The following is a 20,660-nucleotide window of genomic DNA, read 5'->3' as shown; positions in this document are numbered from 1 at the left end:
TAAAAGTCTCTTGCAACATTTGGTTATGAAACGTCACTAAGAAGGATATACATAATAAAGATGTAGTTTGTGTTTTAATCCTCGACATGAATCAAATTGTGATGGACTAGGCTTATCTTATGGTTATCTTTAATGCCAAGTGCCTATGTCATGTCATTTGAATAGATAACACCTGGCCAACATGCTCAGCTTTGACAACTTGTGAAGATAAGTAACCATCAACAAGCTAACCCGGTACTTAGTTTAGTCCAATCTGGAAAAGGAAAGCACAGTGAACAGCCACCAGTAAATGCATGATGTTCCACTTTACTAATTCCCAACGAAATGGAGCCCAAAAGAAGCATGCATCATCCAAAGGCTCGCTAAGTGATTGTCTGGAATGAACTTCCCCTCTCAAAGGTCCATTGTGATCATTGATTTAGTGCGGGTATTCATTCAATCACATATCCTTCATAGTATTCTTCTGCATCCAAATGGTCCCTTTCTTTGCATGTAATGTTGCTACTTGATTGGTTCCCATCTCTCCTTCAAATTGAGCCTACAAGCGCACCATCCGTTTCATATAGACAAAGTAATAAGTATTGCTTCATAGACGTTTAAATCTTCCCATTTAAACAATATCGTCTTCATCTTCATATTTCACATATTGGTGGTAGTATTACTTCTGCTGACAAATTTTCATGCAATTAACCATGCTCTAATTGATAGAGATACGGAAACATGCTTTGCAAGCAAGGTCAAACTTTGCTCACAAGGTAGCACCAGACATTTTGGGTTGCTACATTTTCTTATGCAAGAGGACTCATCCACAGTTAATGAAATCAAACTTCCTTAGGACTTTTGGTCCGACGGAGCTCTACAGCACCATGCTTCCTTATATTCAAGTTCAGGAGTCTCTGCTCTATGTAAACTGCCATATCTTCTGCATAGCTCATAAGTATACTCCTGCAACCCATACGCTCGTTAGCAAAGCTTTGACAATAAGAGATATATATCAAACCACTGTTGACTCTATAGCGTTGAACGTATTGAAATCAACACCAGAACATCAAATAGTTGGAGAATGTAAATCTCCAAAAGCGGATGCATGAAACTTGGCGAACTCCTGAACAAGCATGGTTATCAGTCCGAATGTTTCCAAGTACCGCTCGAGTGGTCCATTTCACTACAACCGTCCACTTGAGGACATATAGATATCTGGAGGCTTCAACCAACGTTGAATGCCCTGGCATTCCGAAATTGCATATAGTATATAGAAAGTCAAATGGAAAGACTGTGGTGCATGACAAATGAGGACACCTGTACATGCAACACTTGAAACTCATGCATGAAGTTTCTATCAAGAGTCAAGATAACTTTATAATCTTCTTAATCTGCAAAAAAAAAAAAAAAAAAAAAAAAAAAATCCTTTTCCGTGGTGGATCTAGACTCTAGAACTCTTGATAGGACATTCAATGTAGTTCAAGTAGCCTATCCTGTTTGCAAGGTTGTTCGTATTCACGAAGCAATATGGCTGCAGAATGGGCAGCTATTACAGAAGGGCCTACCTTTAACGAGGTTGTATCAAAAATTGAGCTCCATAGGCTTGAGTGAATGAGTAAACTAGACGGCTCTCTCCTTATCACTAAGATAAAGTGATTCATCCAGAAATATATTCACCTTTGAGCCTTTGAGGGGAAAGCCCAAATGAAGAGACCATAGTCACTTTTCAGAAAGGTGAGGTATAACTTATCTTCCCGCATATGGGTGTCCAAATGGATGTTATGACAAGAAGTACCCTAGCCTCCGCATATCAAGCATGCTCGAAGCTGCAACTGACTAGGCAACAAGACATACCTGTTTTATTATGACCTTTAAACATGAAAATGAATTCAAAAGTAGAGTTGATCCATAAGAAACCTGCTTGTGAATTCTTCTATATAACCATGAATAGCATTAGTCGAGCTTCTGCTACAGATAATGTCATGTCTTCAAAAGCACAAGATCTGGTCATGCTTGAAATTAATCACTTTCTGCAACGAAATCGGCAAACTGCTTAAGAAAAAACCTGAGCTGAATAAATTAGCCAAAGATAAATGCAATCACCTTCAGATGGCAGTCATCAACTTGTGACAGATAATTCTTAAGAACATCTGCAGGTGTGTAATGAGCTGTTACATTGAAACCTGATTCTTATAAATCATAAGATACCATTTTGATCTCAACTTACTCCTATTAAGCTATTTTCTAAGATGCAGTTAACAGATTCAACTGATGATTCATTAGCTAGAACTCATAGCATCAGCAGGGAAAAGGGGGCTTTTAGTAGCAGCAAGACTCAAAATAGTTTGAGGGCATATCCTTTGCAAAACTTGGAGTAATCATCCGATGATTTGTGCAGAATGAACTTCTTGATTGGCGTCTGCATTTCCCTTCTTCAGTCCAATCCAGCATGAATTGCAAAAGTTGGAGGGACACACCAATATATCCCCCTAATCAACAAAAATAAAGCAGATTCTTCTTCATAAAAAGAATCAATAATACTATCAGTTTATCAAAAAAACTGTGAATCTTTAAAGAAGCATTAATGGAAAAAGATAACGAACTATTGGTCCATTGTTCTCTCAGTTCCAGGTAAGATCAAATTTTTAATTTACTATTCAACACCCATAGGGTTTGTTGGTGATTCTCTCTGTCATAGGCGAGCATGTACTACTTACAACTAGTTGGTCTCTTCCTAGAAACTTTTAATTTAGTAGGAATACTTCCTAGACTGCAAAGAATGTCAGACATGATAATCTGCCAAATATTTGAGCTGCTTTACCTTTGCTAATGTAAACTATAATTAGCTTTTGTAAATGCGCTTCATTTCTTCAATCTGTACCTGAGATTCTAAATAATTTGAGTTCCACATGCATTTTCCTCTCTCCGACAAGATAAGCAGTATGATTTACAGTTCAAGAAAGAAAATTAAGGAACTGTCTTGTCAACTTGTCACCAAATTTTGAGAAGCTTCACAAAGTGTTTATCTATAATATATATATGGCCAAATCGGATCCAATTCAAACAAAACTTTTAAATGCATCTAGCAAAGGCTTATCACAATCCTTGTTTCACAAGCGAACATATTAAACCCCTATATACAGAAATCTATTTTTGAGGCTTCATCTAGTAGATGTGCCTATGAATCAGCAACAATTGTCAACAAACGTCAATAAGAAGATGGATTGACCTAATGAAGGCTGATATAAAGGCCAACTTATCTATAGCTTGCTGTCATAACAACCCAGAAACCTTAATGCAGGTAAGTTTCAGGACAGCCAGCCTCTGCACAACCAACTGAAAAATGTAAGGCAGTAAACATAGAAAACAAATTGAAAGAAGAATTATATGCCATAGGGATATAAAGAGGCATATGTGGAGGTGTAAGGGTCTATCGCCATCACTAGAACCACTAACAACAACAATAACTACAAAAAGCCAGTGATGCAATTGCGTTGAGAAGCCAGTTCCCCAACAAAAAGATCAACCCAGCAGAAAAAACTACAATATGATTTGCAAGTACCTTCCTCTGCTACAGTCCCTACTTGAAGTGCACACAAAAGCTTGGGTGCAAGACACATTTTTACTCTCTAAAAACAAGAAAAGAAAAAGAAAACATAAACGACACCATTCTTCCAACAAAATATTCAAGAAACAACCTTACCAACTTCTCAATAATTCTTGAGAAGATCCAGATAAGTTTCACAAGGCAAAAGTCAAAGCACAATTTCATCCACTCCAAGTTAAATTAAACATTTAAACTTCTTTGAAAAGACAAATAAGCTTGTTCACGGTCCCTTTTCTTGTCACAACTAAGCAAATCTACCACCTATACCAATTTTTTATTTTAATTCACACATCAAGTGTGCATTTTGATCTACAAAGAATGCTTACCATTATTTAGATTGTTCCATTGAAGAATACTATCTCCTTAAATTAATTATGCAAACTCTTAAATAGCTTGCCTACATGTGAAAACAATCTCAGGACAAGTACCAAAGCTTCAAGATAGCCAAACTTGTAACAGCCATGGTTTGAAGACTCAGATTCAGTCGGAGCGTTTTTACTCTTTCAACCAATTTGGTTCAGTTTTCTTGGTGCTGACCTAAATTAGTACAATATAAAATGTTACTTCTAAAATGAAAAATCAAAAAAATTGCAAATATACAGAAATAATGAGGGGAAAATAGAAAAGATACACGTTAAAAAATTTCAGACATTTTTTATTCAAGGTGTAGGAGGGTGTACATCTATTTGTTATAAGATAATCAAGAATCCTTTGAAATCTCTGAAAAAATAGACGAGGAATTTTATTACAAGGAATGTTATTAACCAAGTTAAAACCCTCTTAATTCAAAAAACTGAAAAAAATGACCTAGAATTGACACCAAGTACCCAAGTATCCTTGAAAAGCTGAAGAAATGATCTTAAAATGACACTGAACAGACAAATGGTTGATAAATATATCATTCATAATCAATTTTGATCAATTTTAGCTGAAACTGACTGAAACCATCCGAGAAACTAATTGATTTGAATCGACACTGACCAAAATTGTCTGAAACCCAAGACTGAAACCAGTTTGGGTTTGAACGTGACCAAAATGGATCAGTTTTGGCAAAACTTGAAACCCTTGGCTTGTCCTCTCTATTGTGCAACTTTTTTGAACCATAGAACATCACAAGCCTAAGTCACCAAGTAATATATCAGTCAAATGACACCCTAGAAGCAACTATTTATTTCATCTACTAATTTTTTATTGTATTGGATATCTCTTCATCTATACCCCTATTTTTTTGTACAAAAAATCCTCATAATAAAAAGTTAATTCATCAATTCATCTATAACTAGTGCAGATATTGGCTTGGCGTTAGCCTTGGTGGGAGCTCCCCAAAGGTGGAAATTCAGTTGTCTCACAAAAACTACTTTTAATGCAGGTCACTACTCTAGAATACATCTTCTGAATAATTTTAATAGCACTTATGCCCAACTTTTTAAATTCTCGATTGACTACCTTCCTGGTGCCTATCATCCACTTTATCCAAGTTAAAAAAAAAAAAACCAATTATACAACTTGTAGAATATCACAAGTCTTTTTCAGCTTTATGAAGACTCAATAATTGAACATGACATAACTTGTTCGACGTTTCAACTTAAATACACTGATAGACACATAATCAAACTTTCCAGAAGACAAATTTTGGCTTTGGCATGTCATGCTTCCAACAGCAACCACTTATGGCCCTAAGTTCTCACAATGACCGGTTAGCTTCCATGTGATATTTCAACCAGCTCTATAAACTAGAACATACAAGGAACCTAATTCAAAAATTTACAGGAATAATAAATAAGTTAATATCATGTTCAGGAATAAATCAAATTAAGCAGGCAAATGGGCTGAGTTGCCACAGGCTATTAGCTCTGTGGCTTTTAACTTGAGAAAATACAAAATTATAGTTCTTTCCAAGAAAATATGAAATAAGTGGAAAAAAAAAACATGAATCTTATTTGACAGTTTCCAACTGATAATGTAAATCAGAATGAAAATATCAAATTCACTGCAAATGTCAAAATGGAAACTGAATGAGTTAAACTAGTCTTTTAGAATCTATCAAGTAGAAGCAAAGAACATCAAAGTCAAAAAGCCAGGGTGGGTGAGTGGGTGAGTGGGTGCTTTAATTTTCGTGCGACCGTGGGTGGTCTCACGGGAATTTTCCCGAACGGGTGGTGGGTGGGAGCGATGGTGGAGCCGGAGGTGGGGAGGAAGACGGGTCCGATGAACGGCGCCCCAACCCGTCCAAATCGGAACACTGTGGGGGGAGGGGGGAGGGGTCCGTCGTGGTCGGAGGTGGCTAGTGGTGCTTCGAGGCGGCCGCATTGGACGACCCACCGGATTCCCGATCGGGAGCTGGAGGCGATGCAGAGACGCTTCGACGACGTGGTGGAGGTTGACGATGATGTGCTGGAAGAGGTCAGGAAGCCTTGGAAGACCTCGGCAGTGTTGATTCGAAGCCTGGGTAGAGTCGTCCCCGCCGAATGGGTAGTCAAAGAGCTTCGGCGAGTCATGAAACTACCCGAGCCTCCCGAAATCTTCCCGCTGTTGGAGGGCTTCTTCGTGGTTCGTTTCTCCTGCGAGGAACACCGGGAGAAGGCTCTGAGCTGGGGGCCATGGCTGGTGGCAGGGCAGATCCATGCCATGGAGAGGTGGAGGCCAAATTTCTCACCCGGTGCAGGTGAGCTAAACAAAGCCATTGTTTGGCTACGAATGCCCGGGTTGCCGTTGGATTATTGGGAGGAGTCCATTATCCTTCAGATGGCGGCGAAGGCCGGGAAGCCGCTGGCAGTGGACGAGATAACAAAACAGGGCAAGAAACGAGGCTTTGCTCGGGTCAAGATAGAGGTGGATCTCCGATTACCTCTGAGAGGCGGCACCTTTGTGAAGGGGAAGGCACAGGGACGGGAGGAGAGAGTTTGGCAAGGCTTCATCTTTGAGAACCTTCCGAATCCATGCTGCAGATGCGGTAGAGTGGGGCACGGAGAAGGCTTCTGTGCGGCGAGTCCGGTCGAGGTCCTAGTGGACGGGGGTACCGAGGTGGTGACGGATGAGCAGATCGGCACACCGGAGAACTCTTCTCAGGGTGGGGCCGGTGGGAACGCTACTCCGGGGAACCCAGGCTATGGGCCGTGGCTGGTAACCCATAGGGTTCGGCAAATGAGAGCCGGCGGAGGGAATGTGAAGCCGAGGAAGCCGATGGTGTCGGAGTGTGGACAAAATCCGGCGGGCACGCCTTCTCGGACGAAGACACCTCCGGCGGATGGGGAGTCGACTCCTTCTGTCTCCCCTGTGGATCTGGATGGCTGGCAGAAGCCGTCCAAAGTAGCTCGGAGGAAATCCCCGGAGCAGGGCAAAGGAGAATGCTCCAACGGCCACTCGGGAGGTGGGGTGAGTCAACTCGGGGGGGCGTTTGGGGCACTGTCCGAGTCGACCAGCGACTCGATACTGGTTGAGTTGGACCGGCCGGAGGTTGATTGGGCTGGCAACAATTCACGGCCCATCTCTACTGTGCTTAGGCGGCCGGGCTCTGGCCCGCCTAGCCCGAGGAGCGGGTCGCGTGATATTGGGCCTGGCGCTGGGCTGGGTCCAATGGTGACTGACCGGGTGCAACTTAAAACGGATGCGGGTCGGGGACCTGGTTTGAGTCCGCTCAAACGCGCCCGCAGCCCGTCAAAGAGAGGCAGCTCTGCCGACTTCCCGTGTCCAGCCGGCGGTGTTCGTCCGGCCATGGGATTCCGGAGGATGGTGGCGCTCGGGCATCGGAGAAGCCGGAGCTCTCCTCCGCCGGTGGCTTCGTCGAGTTCCAGGCCACCGAAGGCCGGCGGCAGGCGGGAAGCCAACGGCGGTCGTCCTGCTGGCTGGAGGTTGTCCCGTGCCACCTCCGTCGGGGATCTTCCGGCGGTCTTGAAGGCGGCGGAGACGCCGAAGGGGGTGACGCAGGTGCCGGATGGACTGGAGGCGCCAGATCGAGCTGGGGCAGATGTGAAAATGAAGGGAGTCTGCGGCAGGGAGGGAGATGGGGCTACTGTGGGTTCTTTGTGCCATTTGGCACAGGGAAACAGTAATCCTAGCCACAGTGAGGTGTTGTCCCAAGCGATGGCAGCTGTGCAGAAAGGGAATCCTGAGTCTAATTCCAATGCGGGAGAGTATGTGGACAGTGGGATGATTGTGGATAATGGGGTCGGCTCCGGTATGGAGAGTCGAGCCACCGAACTGGGTTGTTAATGAAGATAATTCTTTGGAATTGTCGGGGAGCCGGGAAACCCTCTTTCGCCCCGGCGTTTCGGAGATTGGTGCAGGTGCACGACCCAGACATGTGTGTTTTATTTGAGACCCGGTTGGCCGGAAGGAGTATTGTAAGAGCCAGGAGGGCATTGCCTCGGTCCTGGGGTTTCTATGCTGTGGATTCTCAGGGATTGTCGGGAGGTATTATAGTTACTTGGAAACTGGACTGTGGGAAGCTGGACATCTTTAATGTTAGTAGCCAAGAGGTGATCATGGTAATATCTGAGGGGGAGGGTAGACCATGGATATTTGCAGCTGTGTATGCTAGTACCGACTTCAGGGCTCGGAGGACACTGTGGGAGGAGGCTTCCAAGTTGGTTGATCAGGGGCAGCCGATGTTGATTGCAGGAGATTTTAATTGTATAGATGATCCACAGGAGAAGATGGGAGGGAGGCAATTTTCCTATCAGAGGAAGGTCAGGGAATTTCAGGAGTTTATTTCTACAAATGGACTGATAGATCTGGGCTTCACAGGGCCTAGATTCACATGGTGCAACAATCAGCAGGGCCCGGCTAGAGTCTGGGAGAGACTTGACAGGGCCTTCGCCACAGCTGGATGGATCCAGGAGTTTCCAAACAATCATGTTAAACACCTACCGAGGATAGCTTCAGACCACAGTCCGATACTGGTATGTACTGATAGACCCATTCCTTTTCGCTGTCCTTTCAGGTTTGAGAGGTTATGGTTGTGTTACCCCCGATCTTGGGGGGTTGTGAGCGAGGCTTGGAACAAGCCGGTTCGGGGGGATGCTATGTATCGGATTTCTCGCAGACTTGAGCTGACTAGGAGATATCTTCGGAGGTGGAACAGGGTGGAGGTTGGGAACATATTCCGAAGAATTGAGGAGTTAGAGGAGGCCATTGCTAATATGCAACTACGAGAGGCGTCGGGTGGAGGTTTATCACATGTGGAGTTATCGGAGTTGAGATCCTTCCTATCTATGCATGATGCTCTTCTTAGCCAACAGGAGATCTTTTGGAGGCAGAAGTCAAGAGTACAGTGGATTCAGGAAGGGGACAGGAACACAAAGTTCTTTCATCAGTCTACATTGATCAGAAGACAGCGGAATAGGATCAGATCTATCAGGGACGAGGATGGACAGGCTATAGAGGACCCGATTATGATTTGCAGGGTGTTTGAGCAGTTCTTCAGGACTAGGTGGACGGAGCGGACAGGGAGTGGAATATTTACTGAGCTACCCTTATCTCCTGAGGGGGTCTCCGATGAGGACTCTTTAGCACTGATCAGACCGGTATCGGGACGGGAGATTCAGAAGGCGGTGTGGTCCCTGGAGGGGGACAAGGCGCCCGGACCGGATGGCTTTCCGCCCGTGTTCTTCCGTAGGTATTGGTCGATTGTCGGCCTTGATGTTATTGAGGCCATTCAGCAGTTTTTTAGCACGGCGGAGATGAGCCCGGAGTGGCAGAGGACTTTTATTACTTTGATCCCCAAGCGCCAGGTTGCTACTGAGCCTGGCCACTTTAGGCCTATTAGCCTTTGTTCTACTTTATATAAGATTACAGCTAAGATTTTGGCAATTAGAATGAGAGGGATTTTACCCAGAATCATCAGTCCAGAGCAGGGTGCTTTTATTGGGGAGAGGAACATATCAGATAATGTCCTTATTGCCCAGGAGTTCATGTTTGACCTGGTGAAGGCTCCAGTGCGGCGCTGTCTTATGGGGGTCAAGCTTGATATGGAGAGGGCATATGATAGGATGTGCTGGGATTTTCTTCGACATTCCTTACAGAGTTTTGGCTTCCATGAGATGTGGATCAGGTGGATCATGGGCTGTGTGAGGGGGCCATCCTTCTCCATTCTGGTTAATGGTTCACCTTCACACTTTTTTGATGCTTCGGTTGGTCTTCGTCAGGGGTGTCCGCTGTCTCCCTTGCTTTTCATTATCTGTGCAGATGCATTATCCAGAGCTCTTCGAGTAGCAGTGGACACACAGACTCTGGAGGCTTATAGGCCAGTGCAGGGGGCTGTGCCGATCTCCCATCTACTCTTTGCTGATGACTGTTTGCTGTTGGCTAGGGCGACCAGGCAGAATGCCCATGTGATCCGGAGGACCCTCTATGCTTATTGCTCGGCTTCTGGACAACGGGTCAACTTGAACAAATCGTCTATCTTTTTCAGTCCAAAGACCAAGGTTCAGATAAAGGCCGGAATTATGGAGACTCTGGGTGTGGGTGAGCAGGAGGGCACCTTGACTTATTTGGGTGTGCCGATACTTGGGCGACGCATGCGCAGTGGAGATACCAGTTCTCTTGAGCATAGCATTAGGCACAGGCTGGAGGGGTGGCAGATGCATTCACTATCCATGATGGGCAAAGTCACATTGGCACGGTCAGTTCTTAGTGCTATTCCGGTATATCTTGTATCCCATACTGTTCCTCCCGTAGCTTCATTGAGGTCAGTTGAGCGGCTCATCAGGGACTTTATCTGGGGGAGGCGTGGTGATAGAGGCAGGGTACATCTAGTGGCTTGGGAGGTGGTCTGTCAGCCGGTCAAACATGGTGGCTTGGGTGTGCCGTCATTGGTGGCGCGACGGGAGGTATCGATTCTGCGGCTAGCAGCTAGCCTCTTGTTGGAGCCTGAGAGTTTATAGTCCTCACTGATGAGGGCTAAGTACGGGGCATTGACGGTTGGCATTAGGGCGGGACGGCTCCATTCCCCTATCTGGAGGGAGATCAGTGTTAGGGCTCCGTTGGTGCTTCCGGCCATCCGGTGGGCTGTCGGGGATGGTATGTCTGTGGATGTCCTTGAGGATAGCTGGGTGACTGAGTTACCGGTTAGCAGGCTACCGGTCATGGTGGATACGAGCAGGCTGCTGGGACGTCGTGTTGGCGATCTACTTGTACCGGAGGAGGGGAGCTGGGATGAGGTGTTCATTCGGGAGACATTTGGGGAGCAGCTTGTGGAGAGGATTCTGGCATTACCGATCCCATCCCAGGCGGAGCCTGACAGACTGGTCTGGTTACCGACGGGCCGATCGCGGGTACGTGCCAGGGATATTCATGCGTGGACTAGGCGGGAGCCAGAGAGGCGGATTGATGGTGGATGGATATGGAGGATGAGGGTGCATCCCCGGGTGGCGCTCTTCATTTGGAAGGTAGCCTGGGGTTGCCTTCCGACCAGGAGTGTATTGGCCCGGCGGGGGATGAGGATGGGCTCACTATGCGAGGTATGTCTGGATGCTGAGGAGACGGTCGGCCACGTCCTCCTTCGATGTCCTGTAGCTATGCAGTGTTGGAGATTGGCCTCGGCGCTACTACCACCTTTATGGGAGTCGGTGGAGGATATGCTCCGGTTCTTGAGTGAGTCTATTCGTAGGCCGAGGGAGGCTGAGACCGGTTCCATTGTGGCTTATCTAGCCTATCACATATGGTTAGCCAGGAATGATCGTCTATTCGAGGGTGGGCGGCTGACCCCACGGGCTGTGATGGAGAGAGCTCTGAGGCAGGCAGCTGAGACATCTACGTTGACCACGTCGGCTCCACCTGGGAGGACTAGGGACATCTGGGGTACCTGCACTGCTGTTTCAGCGTCCAGGTTCAGTTACTTTTCTTGGGTACCCCCACCCCCCGGTTATCTCAAGGTGAATTTCGACGGTGGCTCGGCGGAGGATGGCACCTCTGGGGGCGTGGGTTTTGTTATCAGGGACCATCGGGGTACTTTTATTGCTGCGGGGGGACGGAGCACTTTTGGCGTTTCGGCGGTGGGAGCAGAGCTGCAGGCTGCTTGGGAGGGTGTTTGGTTTGCGAGACGAGTTCTGGGGGCAGAGAGACTCGTTCTCGAGGGTGACTGTTCTGTGGTGATTGACTGGATTCGTGGTGTGGATATATACGGTGATGGCCATCCCCTGATACGGGATACCCGGAGCTTGGTGCGGGAGCTGATTTCTTGTCAGGTTGTCCATGCTTACCGAGAGGCGAACAGTGCAGCAGATTGGGTCGCCTCTTATGTTGCCCGGCATACCGGGGAGGTTTTCTGAGCTAGGTTGGATGGCGTTCCACACGCCTTATTTTGTTTACTTTTCTTTGATATGTCTGGTTGTATTCACGTTAGTGGTATATGAATGAAATACCGTTTTGATCAAAAAAAAAAAAAAAAAAAAAAAAAAGAACATCAAAGTTTGATGGATTCATCTACTTCAACTCTTTGCAATCAACCAAAAACAAAGTAAACAAGAAATGATAACCAGTTTATTAACAAGAGAAACTGATAGAAAGAAGCAGTAACAACTTTGGATAGATCCTGAAAGAAACATAATCATGGCTCGCCCATGTCATGAAGAACATGAAACTTACATCAATATAAGTGTATAGATCTTCCTCTGACGATCACGAACATCGATCACAAATTCAGCAAAGGTTAAAATATATACAAAGGTGACAGATAAATCGAATCCATACAACCAAACTGGCGTATATTTATTCATCCTTAACTCCTCTATGACGAAACCATAATAATCATCATTAAAGAGTAAGAAGAGGGGAAGGAAGCACGTACTATTCAGTAGTCTGCTCGATAGTCGCTGTAATCATCCCTCGCAGCAAGATCACTCTCCACCCTCTCCGCAACCTTCTCCTCCTCATACTTGAAGCCTTCTTCCAACGCCAGCCCTCCCAGTGCCCCGGCCACCGCCCCAACTGCCAGGCCGGCCCCCATTCCCAATCTGCCCCCCTTCGCCTTCTGCTCGTAAGAAGAAGGGCCGGATGAGTAGTCCACAGGCGCCGACGGGCCACCGTACACCGATGCGCGATCATAGTAGGGCTGGGCCGGGGCAGGGGCAGTGGCCGGGGCCGGGGCGGGAGGTGCGGAGTAATACCCGGCGTTGGAGGAATAGTAGCCAGAGTAGGGATCGGAGTAGTTGCCGTAAGGGTACCGCGATGGTTGGGACGGCATGGGGTGGCTGTAAGGAGGGACGAGCGGAGGCGGAGGGGGATGGGTGCGGTAGTCCCGGGAGGAAAGGGGAGGAGCCGTGGAGTAGTAATAGCCGGAGGGAGAGGCGAATTGGTAGGCGGACTCCGGCGGTGGGCAGGGGCGCTCCCGGATCGCGACCTTGATCCGGATCTTGCCATGTGGGCGGCCGGAGGGGCGGCAGAGCTCTAGCGTTTTGATGGGGAAGGGGCATCCGTCGACGGCTACGACGGAGGATGCGGCGGCTTCGAAGGCGTCGGGGCCAAGGAGTTCCCTGAGGGGGCAGCGGGCGGTGCCGACGAGGGGCTTGGGGGTCTCGGATGGTTTGGAGTGGAAGATGTCGAGGGTGAGCAGGAGCGAGGGGTCGAGGAAGGAGGGGGGGAGGGGGAGAAAGAGGCGCTCGTTCCAGACGGGACGGGTGTTGCCGGCGTCGTCGGGCTTGGTGGCGACCCAGCGGTCGGGGTCGAGGTAGGCAACAGCATAGGGCTTAAGGTCGCCGTGCTGCCAGTTCACGTTCTTGAGGTGCTTCGCAGAGACCACCGTCACCTCCAGGTCGAGGGGCTTCGCCGGAGGAGCGGGAGGAGGCCGAGAAGAAGCCATCGCCGGTAGCGAAGGAGGCTAATGTGCGCGCGCAAGATGCGACAGCCAAACGCCCCAGAGAGGAGCGGACCGCAGCATATAGAATATTTCCGATGTAGAACGAGTTTCATGAGGATCCTATAATAGTATAAGATGGAATTTTATGCAGCAGTCTTTATAGGGATTTGGCTTTCCTGAGGCATAGATCAAATGGGTTGTAGGTTGTATCAAAGCTCCTTCATTCGCCATCTTGGTAAATGGAACGCCATCACGGTATTTTATGTCTTCGGGTGGATTGCGTCAGAGCTGCCCTCTCTCTCCATTATTATTTATTATATGCGCAGATGCACTTTCCAGGGCACTGCGGTATGCAGTGATCATCCAGAAACTGGAGGTTTATAGGTCTGTGCCGGATGCCACACCGATCTCTCATCTACTCTTTGCCAATGATTGTCTTTTGTTAGCTCGGGCGACTAGGCAGGCAGCATGGTTTATTTGGAGGATTGTTCGGGATTATTGTTCTATGTCTGATCAACGGGTCAATTTATCTAAAGTCAGTAATTTGTTTTAGTCCGAAAATCAAACCGGATGTGAAAACCGCCATATTGGAGATTCTGGGAGTGGGAGAGCAGGAGGGCACTTTGAGGTATTTGGGAGTGCCAATCTCCGGTCAGCGTCTACGTAGCAGCGATTGCTCCTCTCTCGAGATCAGTATCAGGCATAGGCTGGAGGGTGGCAGTTACACTCTCTCTCCATGATGGATAGGATTACCCTGGTACGGTCAGTTCTTTTTTCGATCCCGATTTACCTATTATCTAACTCCCTTATACCAGTAGCGACAGTGAGGAATATTGAGCAGATCTTCAGGAACTTTATCTGAGGGAGGAACGGAGGCAGAGGGGGCGTCCATCTTATGGCATGGGAGGTTGTATGTCAGCCTACGAGATATGGTGATTTGGGGGTGCAGTCCTTGGTGGCGAGGCGGGAGGTTCTAGCGGCACGGCATGCTGCTAGAGTTGTGTTGGAGCCTGATGGTATGTGGTCCTTGCTGATGAGGGCCAAGTATGGCGCTCTAGAGCCTGGGGCCCATGCTGGGCGCCGCCATTCACCAGTTTGGAGGGAGATTTGTGCTAGAGCAGGTTGGCGCTTCCTGCGATTAGATGGGCTATTGGTGATGGTCGGTCCATTGATGTGTTGGAGGATCGCTGGGTGACAAAGCAGCCTATTAGTAGACTTCCGGTTATGGTGGATACATCGAGGTTAGCCGGTCTCAGGGTCAGAGATTTGATGGAGCCCGAGGGGGACCGTTGGAGGGTGGAGTTGATTAGGGAGGCTTTTGGGGAGCAGCTGGTAGAGATGATCCTGGCCCTACTTGTCCTTGCCCGGAAGGGGTCGGATAGACTAGTCTGGATGCCGACAGGGTGATCGCAGGTGCGAGATAGGGATATCTATATGTTGTTGCACCGAGAGTCAGCCCGGCAAATAGAGGGAGGATGGATTTGGAGGATGCGGATTCACCGGCGTGTGGCGCTCTTCATCTGGAAGGTGGCATGGGGCTGCCTACCGACCAGGAGTTTGCTAGCACGGCGAGGGGTGAGGATCACTCAGTGTTGTGAGGAGTGTATGGAGACTGAGGAGACGATTGATCATGTTCTCCTGCAGTGTCCTAGAGTTAGGGGGATTTGGGGCCGATCACCCTCTTTGTTGCCCCATTCAGTCGAGTCGACACAGGATTTGATTCATTGGCTGAGAGTTTCCATGCGGAGGCCTAGCACTATTGAGGCCTGGATTCGGTGGTCATATTTGGCTCATTCTATTTGGTTGGACAGAAATGCTGACATCTTTGAGGGCAGGCGGTTACCCCCATAGATGGTGGTGGACAGAGTTATGCGTCTTGCTAGGGAGGTTACTACTACTACCATCAGGTTCTCTTTTAAGATGGCCAGGGACGTCTGGGGTACTCTTTCCGCTATCACAGCACCCAGGTTCGCCCTAGTTTCTTGGGTACCCCCACCCCTTGGTCATCTCAAAGTGAACTTTGATGGTAGTATGTCGGTGGACGGGGTGTCAGGAGGAGTTGGCTTTGTCATCAGAGACCATCTGGGTAGTTTGATAGCAGCTGGTGGCCGCCGCACGCCGAGACTTACTGCAGTCAGTGCGAAGCTGCGGACAGCCTGGAAGGGGATATCCTATGCGAGGCGGATACTCCATGCTGAGCATATATGCCTTGAGGGAGACTGCTCTGTAGTGATTGAGTGGATTCGGGGAGTGGACAGATATGGTGATGGTCATCCTTTCATCCGTGAGATCCGGAGACTGGCTCAGGAGCCGAGCGATTTCCAGGCTTTACATATTTTTTGGGAGGCAAACGGTGCAGCAGACTGAGTTGCCTCATTTGTTGTCCGGCACTCCGGAGAGGTCACATGGACATCTGTAGGAGATATTCCTCCTACCTTGCACTCTTTACTTTCTTTTAATATGGCTGGATGTACTCAAGTTAGAACTATATGAAATGTCATTTTCACCCAAAAAAAAAAGAATATTTCCGATGTATCAGCGATTTTGCCTTATGTTTCTTTCTTTAACGCCTGGGCCCCGCCCTTTCTTTTGTATGTTTATTCATCTAATGTTCTAAGCGTCAGCAAAATGTCGCCTGCTACTCCAAGGACGCTTCGTATGGCCCAAAAAAAAAACTTAAATTTATTATTTTTTAATTTTATTGAATGTATCCACACTTATACTATATAAAATACTTATTTTAGTAAAAAATATCGATAAAATGCCTCCAACTCAGATTATTTGGTAAGAGAAAATCTTATTTTGATTTCTATTTCAGGAGAGGACTCCTACATTTCCATCTCTTGAAAAAAAAAACTCCAATCTTTTTCTCGCTATTCAAATCAAATGCATTAAAAAAAATATGACCATTTCGATTTTTATTACAATTTATTTTAATTTTGATTCCAATTTTGGCAACTTTAGATTGCCAAAATCAACTCCAGATTATTGATAAAAGCTTTTGGCAACCGGGCGAGCTTTGTATTTGCTGAAGAATCCATCTAGGCTATGTTTAATTCGAAACATCCACTTGCAACCAACAACGTTCATGTTGGGCTAAAAAGGAACAATAGTCTAAGTTTATTGATTCTGAAGAGATATAAATTCGATATCCATATCACGTCTCTACACCGTACTTTTTGAGGCTTATATGTAACATGTTGGTTCAATAGGATAGGACATAGTAAGAGTAGTTGGAAGAGGGTGGCGGGGATGGTATAGTATTTTATGCTTGGATATACCCGATTAAAATTGGGTTGTTATGAGTTGGGTGCGTTGTAGTAGGTTGAATGGTTGGTTGGTATGGCAAAAAAGTTTGATGATTGGGGGTGGCAGTAGTGGTGGAGGAGGAGATTTGGGGGAGGGAAGATGGGAGGCGATCTTATGTTGAGGTGCTGGAATGGGTTCAATTGGGATGCTTGTGTTGTCATGTGGTGTATTGATTGAATTGGATGTTGTTGCCATGAAAAAATTCTGAGATTGATATATTGTACCTGCAGAGTGATCTGAGAATGTATAGTTATTAGTAGTCCAAATAGTATCGGCAGGAGTAGGGAGCCGAGATAACCACATAGAAAGGGAGTCAAGAGCAGAAGTGGAATTATGAAAGGTTGATTGAGATGGTGATATAATTGAAAAAGGGAAGACATGCTCATCAAAGATGATATATATTATTTCTTTTACTAAATCAGGTATCTACACCCTTCGTGAATAGTGCTATGTCCTAAAAAACAACATTTAGTAGATTGATATTCTAGTTTATTGGACTTATATGGTCGAAGCCAAAGATAACAAAAACAACCGAAAGCTTGTAAATGGGAATAGTTTGAAGATTTCTGAAAAAGTTTCTCATATGGCGAAATTTTGCGATAAGAAACAATGGCATTCGATTTATTAAATATACTACAATAGAAAATGCTTCCAACCAGAATTTTGGAGAAATAGATACATAAGCAAGAAGTGTAAGTCCATTTTCAAAAATATGATGATATTTTCTTTCGACAACATTATTTTGTTCCTGAGTATGGGAACAAGAAAATTTGTGCATTATGCCATATAAAGACAAAAAATGTTTAAGAGTGTTACTTTTGAATTCACCAGCCCCATCAGAACGGAAAATTTTAATTTTAGTATTAAATAAGTTTTCAACTTGTGCTTTAAAAAAAAAAATCAAAAAAATCGGATTTGTAACACATGAAAAACAATCATGAATAGTGTGAAAATTCATCAACAAATAATACATAATAAGAAAAGTTTAAGCATGAAGAGTATGAGAAGGTCTCCAAACATCACAATATATTATTTCTAGAGGATACTAAGAAGCCAAAACAGATAATAAAAATGGCAATTTTCTGCTTTTTCTAATTGGCAAGATGAACATAAAGTTTGTCTTGGTTTATTTGAAATCGAAAGAGAGACAAAATAAAGGATTGGATATTATGAGATGGATGGCTGAGACGATGATGCCAGAGATAAGTGGAGATGTGATAGCTCACATGGGCTGCTGGTGAGTAATCATATGCATCTTTTGTTAAGAAATAAAAAGGATAAAGTTTATTCTCAGTCATCCTGCGGTACAATCTCGCTCTTGTATCCTTGTCTTTGACAACAAAGCCAAATTCATCGAACAAGAAATAGCAGTAATTATTATAAGAGAAACGGTTTACAGATGAGAGATTTGTCGAGGCTTTAGGACAATAAAGAACATTAGACAAGTGAAATTATTTTATGGCTAATTATAGAAAATGAACCAACGTGAGAGATAGACAAATCTTATCTGCTGCCAACTTGGACACTGCCAAAACCACTATATTTTGATGAGACAGATGACTTGTCGGCAAGAACTTTGAATTACTGGAGATAATCTTGCATAGAGGATGATCTCTTTTTAATATGATGAAGCTGACGTTTCATAGTCATGATATGAGAAGGAGCAAGGGAGTCAAAGCGACGAGAGAGAGCATTCCAAGCTTGCTTAGCTGAGGTAACGCCGACTATATAAGAAAGCATTGATTCGGATAATGTAGCATTGATCCAAGAAAGCAGAATATGATTACATTCATACTATGAAGCATAGGTTAGATGCCTTAGAGAAGATGGTGAAAATGAGTCATCAATGAAGGACATAAGCTTGTGTCCCCATAAAATTGGTTCAAAGAGAGACTTCTAAAGGAGATAGTTGCTGCCATCAAGCTTGATTAGGATTAGATATGAGATATTGGGCATTACAAAGGATGTAGCTAGAGAGGATTCAAGTTCGAGTGAAGAATGTGATGTTCCGGACATTGAAAGGATGGAAATTTCTAATATGAGAAGAAGGGCTGGGTTTGCAGTAGAAAGACAGTGATACCAAGATGGGCTCCGATATCAAGATAAAAAACAAAATTTGATGGTTAAAATCCAACTTAATTAGTTGGGTTTTTTTTGAGTTTGTATTGAATATATATGGAACATACAAGAGTGATTACTGGAGAAAACTTAGGAGAAAATTACAGCAGCAATTCAAATTTAATTAGAAAAAAATAATGAGAAGATTACAACAATAGTTTGAATTTAAAATTAAATTTGAATGGAGAGAATTCAAGATTTGTTATTAACCTTTCGCTAAATCAGCTGCATGGGCAGCTATCTTGTAATGATATGACACCCATCATAACGATTCGGCAACCCAAGGTGTTCCTTAGGTGTTACGGGGCAGAGAAGTGCATACCGAGGGCTCCGATGTTAGCAGCACCGATTGCTGAGGTGATGCGATCATATCCAGGAGCCATATCAGTTGTTAGAGGACCAAGCGTATACAAAGGCGCCTCGTGACACCATTCCAATTTGCTTCTCCATATTATCTGGAATTTTATGCATCGGAATATGTCCAGGCCCTTCATTCATTACCTGCATGGCCATAAATATACTACTAGTAATGTAACTTTTATAAGTTACCATGACTTTGTAAGTTGTTTGTTGCGACACCAAATAGTTATGCAAGAATTTATATCATGCGAAAGTCTAAATTTGTTGAGCTCAGGAGTCCTATTTTGGCTAGAGAGTAAAACTTATTTAAGAGAGCTGCAGTTCAGATAAGATTGTGCTTTGATATGTTTTGGCATGCAACTGGTGTGGCAAATTTGTTCTAATTTTACAATAAAAATCAAACATCTGCTCTCTTTTCTCCATTTTGTGACTCCAGATTTGTGGTTTGTTTTGGTATAGCAGCCTTTCCGAGCGAGCCTCTGCGATCTCCTGTAAACCCCCATGATGATGTGGTGGCTTTGGATTACGATCATCATATCTGCATTCAAGTTCCATCTCAAGAAGCTCCATTTTCGGCACAGTCAGGCAAGCTGAAAGCTTATTGGATTTCAGCTCTAGCCACCCTGCCCCACACTATTCTCAAACCTGAAACATACTCTCTGTTGAACCTGACTTTATTTTCTAGAAGCCTACAGGCAACCAGCAAACGAAACTTTATTCTCCTATCTACCTAAAGAAACTCAACATAAGGAAGGTGTCCCCCCCGCCCCCCGGTAAAAGCATGAGGAAAGTGCTATGCTGTATCAAAATAGAGAAAAAGGGAGGAGGAGATGGGAGACCATAAGAGTTGGAGAAACTTGGATCTTCCATGATAATTAAGAATTTTCTTGCACGAGAATGGATATAATTCTGATAAAAAACTAAAACATACGATGATGTCTCAAAGATAACTACTTGAAAGGGCCACTATTGTTAGAAAAGAAATAATTTAATATCCATAATGATAGACATAAGCATGTATAAAAAAATTATTATTATAGGTAACTCGAATTAGGGCCTGGGGCAACTGGCAAGGTTGCAAACGTACCCCTGACAACCAGACAAGCAATTGATGGAACAGGTAGGCAGATGAATTGTTTATATTCTAACAAAGCGACAATAGCAAGTGAGCATTTTACTGAACTTGATTCCTCACGTCACCAAATACGGACGAAATATGCTAGAGCAATATCTAATAAGGTGGCAAGGGGAAAAAAAAAAGATCTCTTCTTATTATAACATTTCTTCTGCTATTATTCCCTGTTTGGCATAGAACATCTGCGTGTATCTTGGTCCACCCAAATGCTCCCGCCTGTCAACCCAGTCTCTTCTTATCTTGGGAAGAGCTGCGACAACAACAAACAACATGAATCCGGTGACCAGTCCCAACAAACAAATGCATGAGGACATTCAACATCCTATCTCTATTAGGGGAAAAAAAAAATCCCA

The 20,660-nt window shown here is 45.1% G+C and overlaps 1 protein-coding gene across 4 annotated transcripts; it reads right to left on the bottom strand.

The window, feature by feature from the left end:
• Positions 1–1,376: 1,376 nt before the first annotated feature.
• LOC103695486 (uncharacterized) lies at positions 1,377–13,523 on the bottom strand. 4 transcript variants are annotated; one of them, XR_015973215.2, is made up of 4 exons: positions 12,378–13,522; positions 2,086–2,471; positions 1,900–2,012; positions 1,377–1,814 (listed from the first exon to the last, which is right to left on the bottom strand). XR_015973215.2 is itself a non-coding variant. In XM_088710880.2 (2 exons), the coding sequence occupies exon 1, from the start codon at positions 13,386–13,388 to the stop codon at positions 12,381–12,383; it is 1,008 nt and encodes a 335-aa protein (XP_088567006.1). In that variant the 5' UTR covers positions 13,389–13,522; the 3' UTR covers positions 1,892–2,471; positions 12,378–12,380. The 4 variants fall into 4 exon arrangements, 2 of the variants coding, with proteins under 2 accessions (XP_088567006.1, XP_088567007.1); XR_015973214.2 differs by lacking the exon at positions 1,377–1,814 and having other exon boundaries at positions 1,892–2,012; XM_088710880.2 differs by lacking the exon at positions 1,377–1,814 and having other exon boundaries at positions 1,892–2,471.
• Positions 13,524–20,660: the final 7,137 nt, after the last annotated feature.

This window comes from Phoenix dactylifera, chromosome 14 (genome assembly GCF_051530095.1).
Source record: "Phoenix dactylifera cultivar Ajwa chromosome 14, Ajwa_hap1_PhDact_Kaust_v1.1, whole genome shotgun sequence".
In the NCBI taxonomy this organism is placed as follows: Eukaryota; Viridiplantae; Streptophyta; class Magnoliopsida; order Arecales; family Arecaceae; genus Phoenix; species Phoenix dactylifera.
This window is presented reverse-complemented; position numbering and strand designations above follow the sequence as displayed.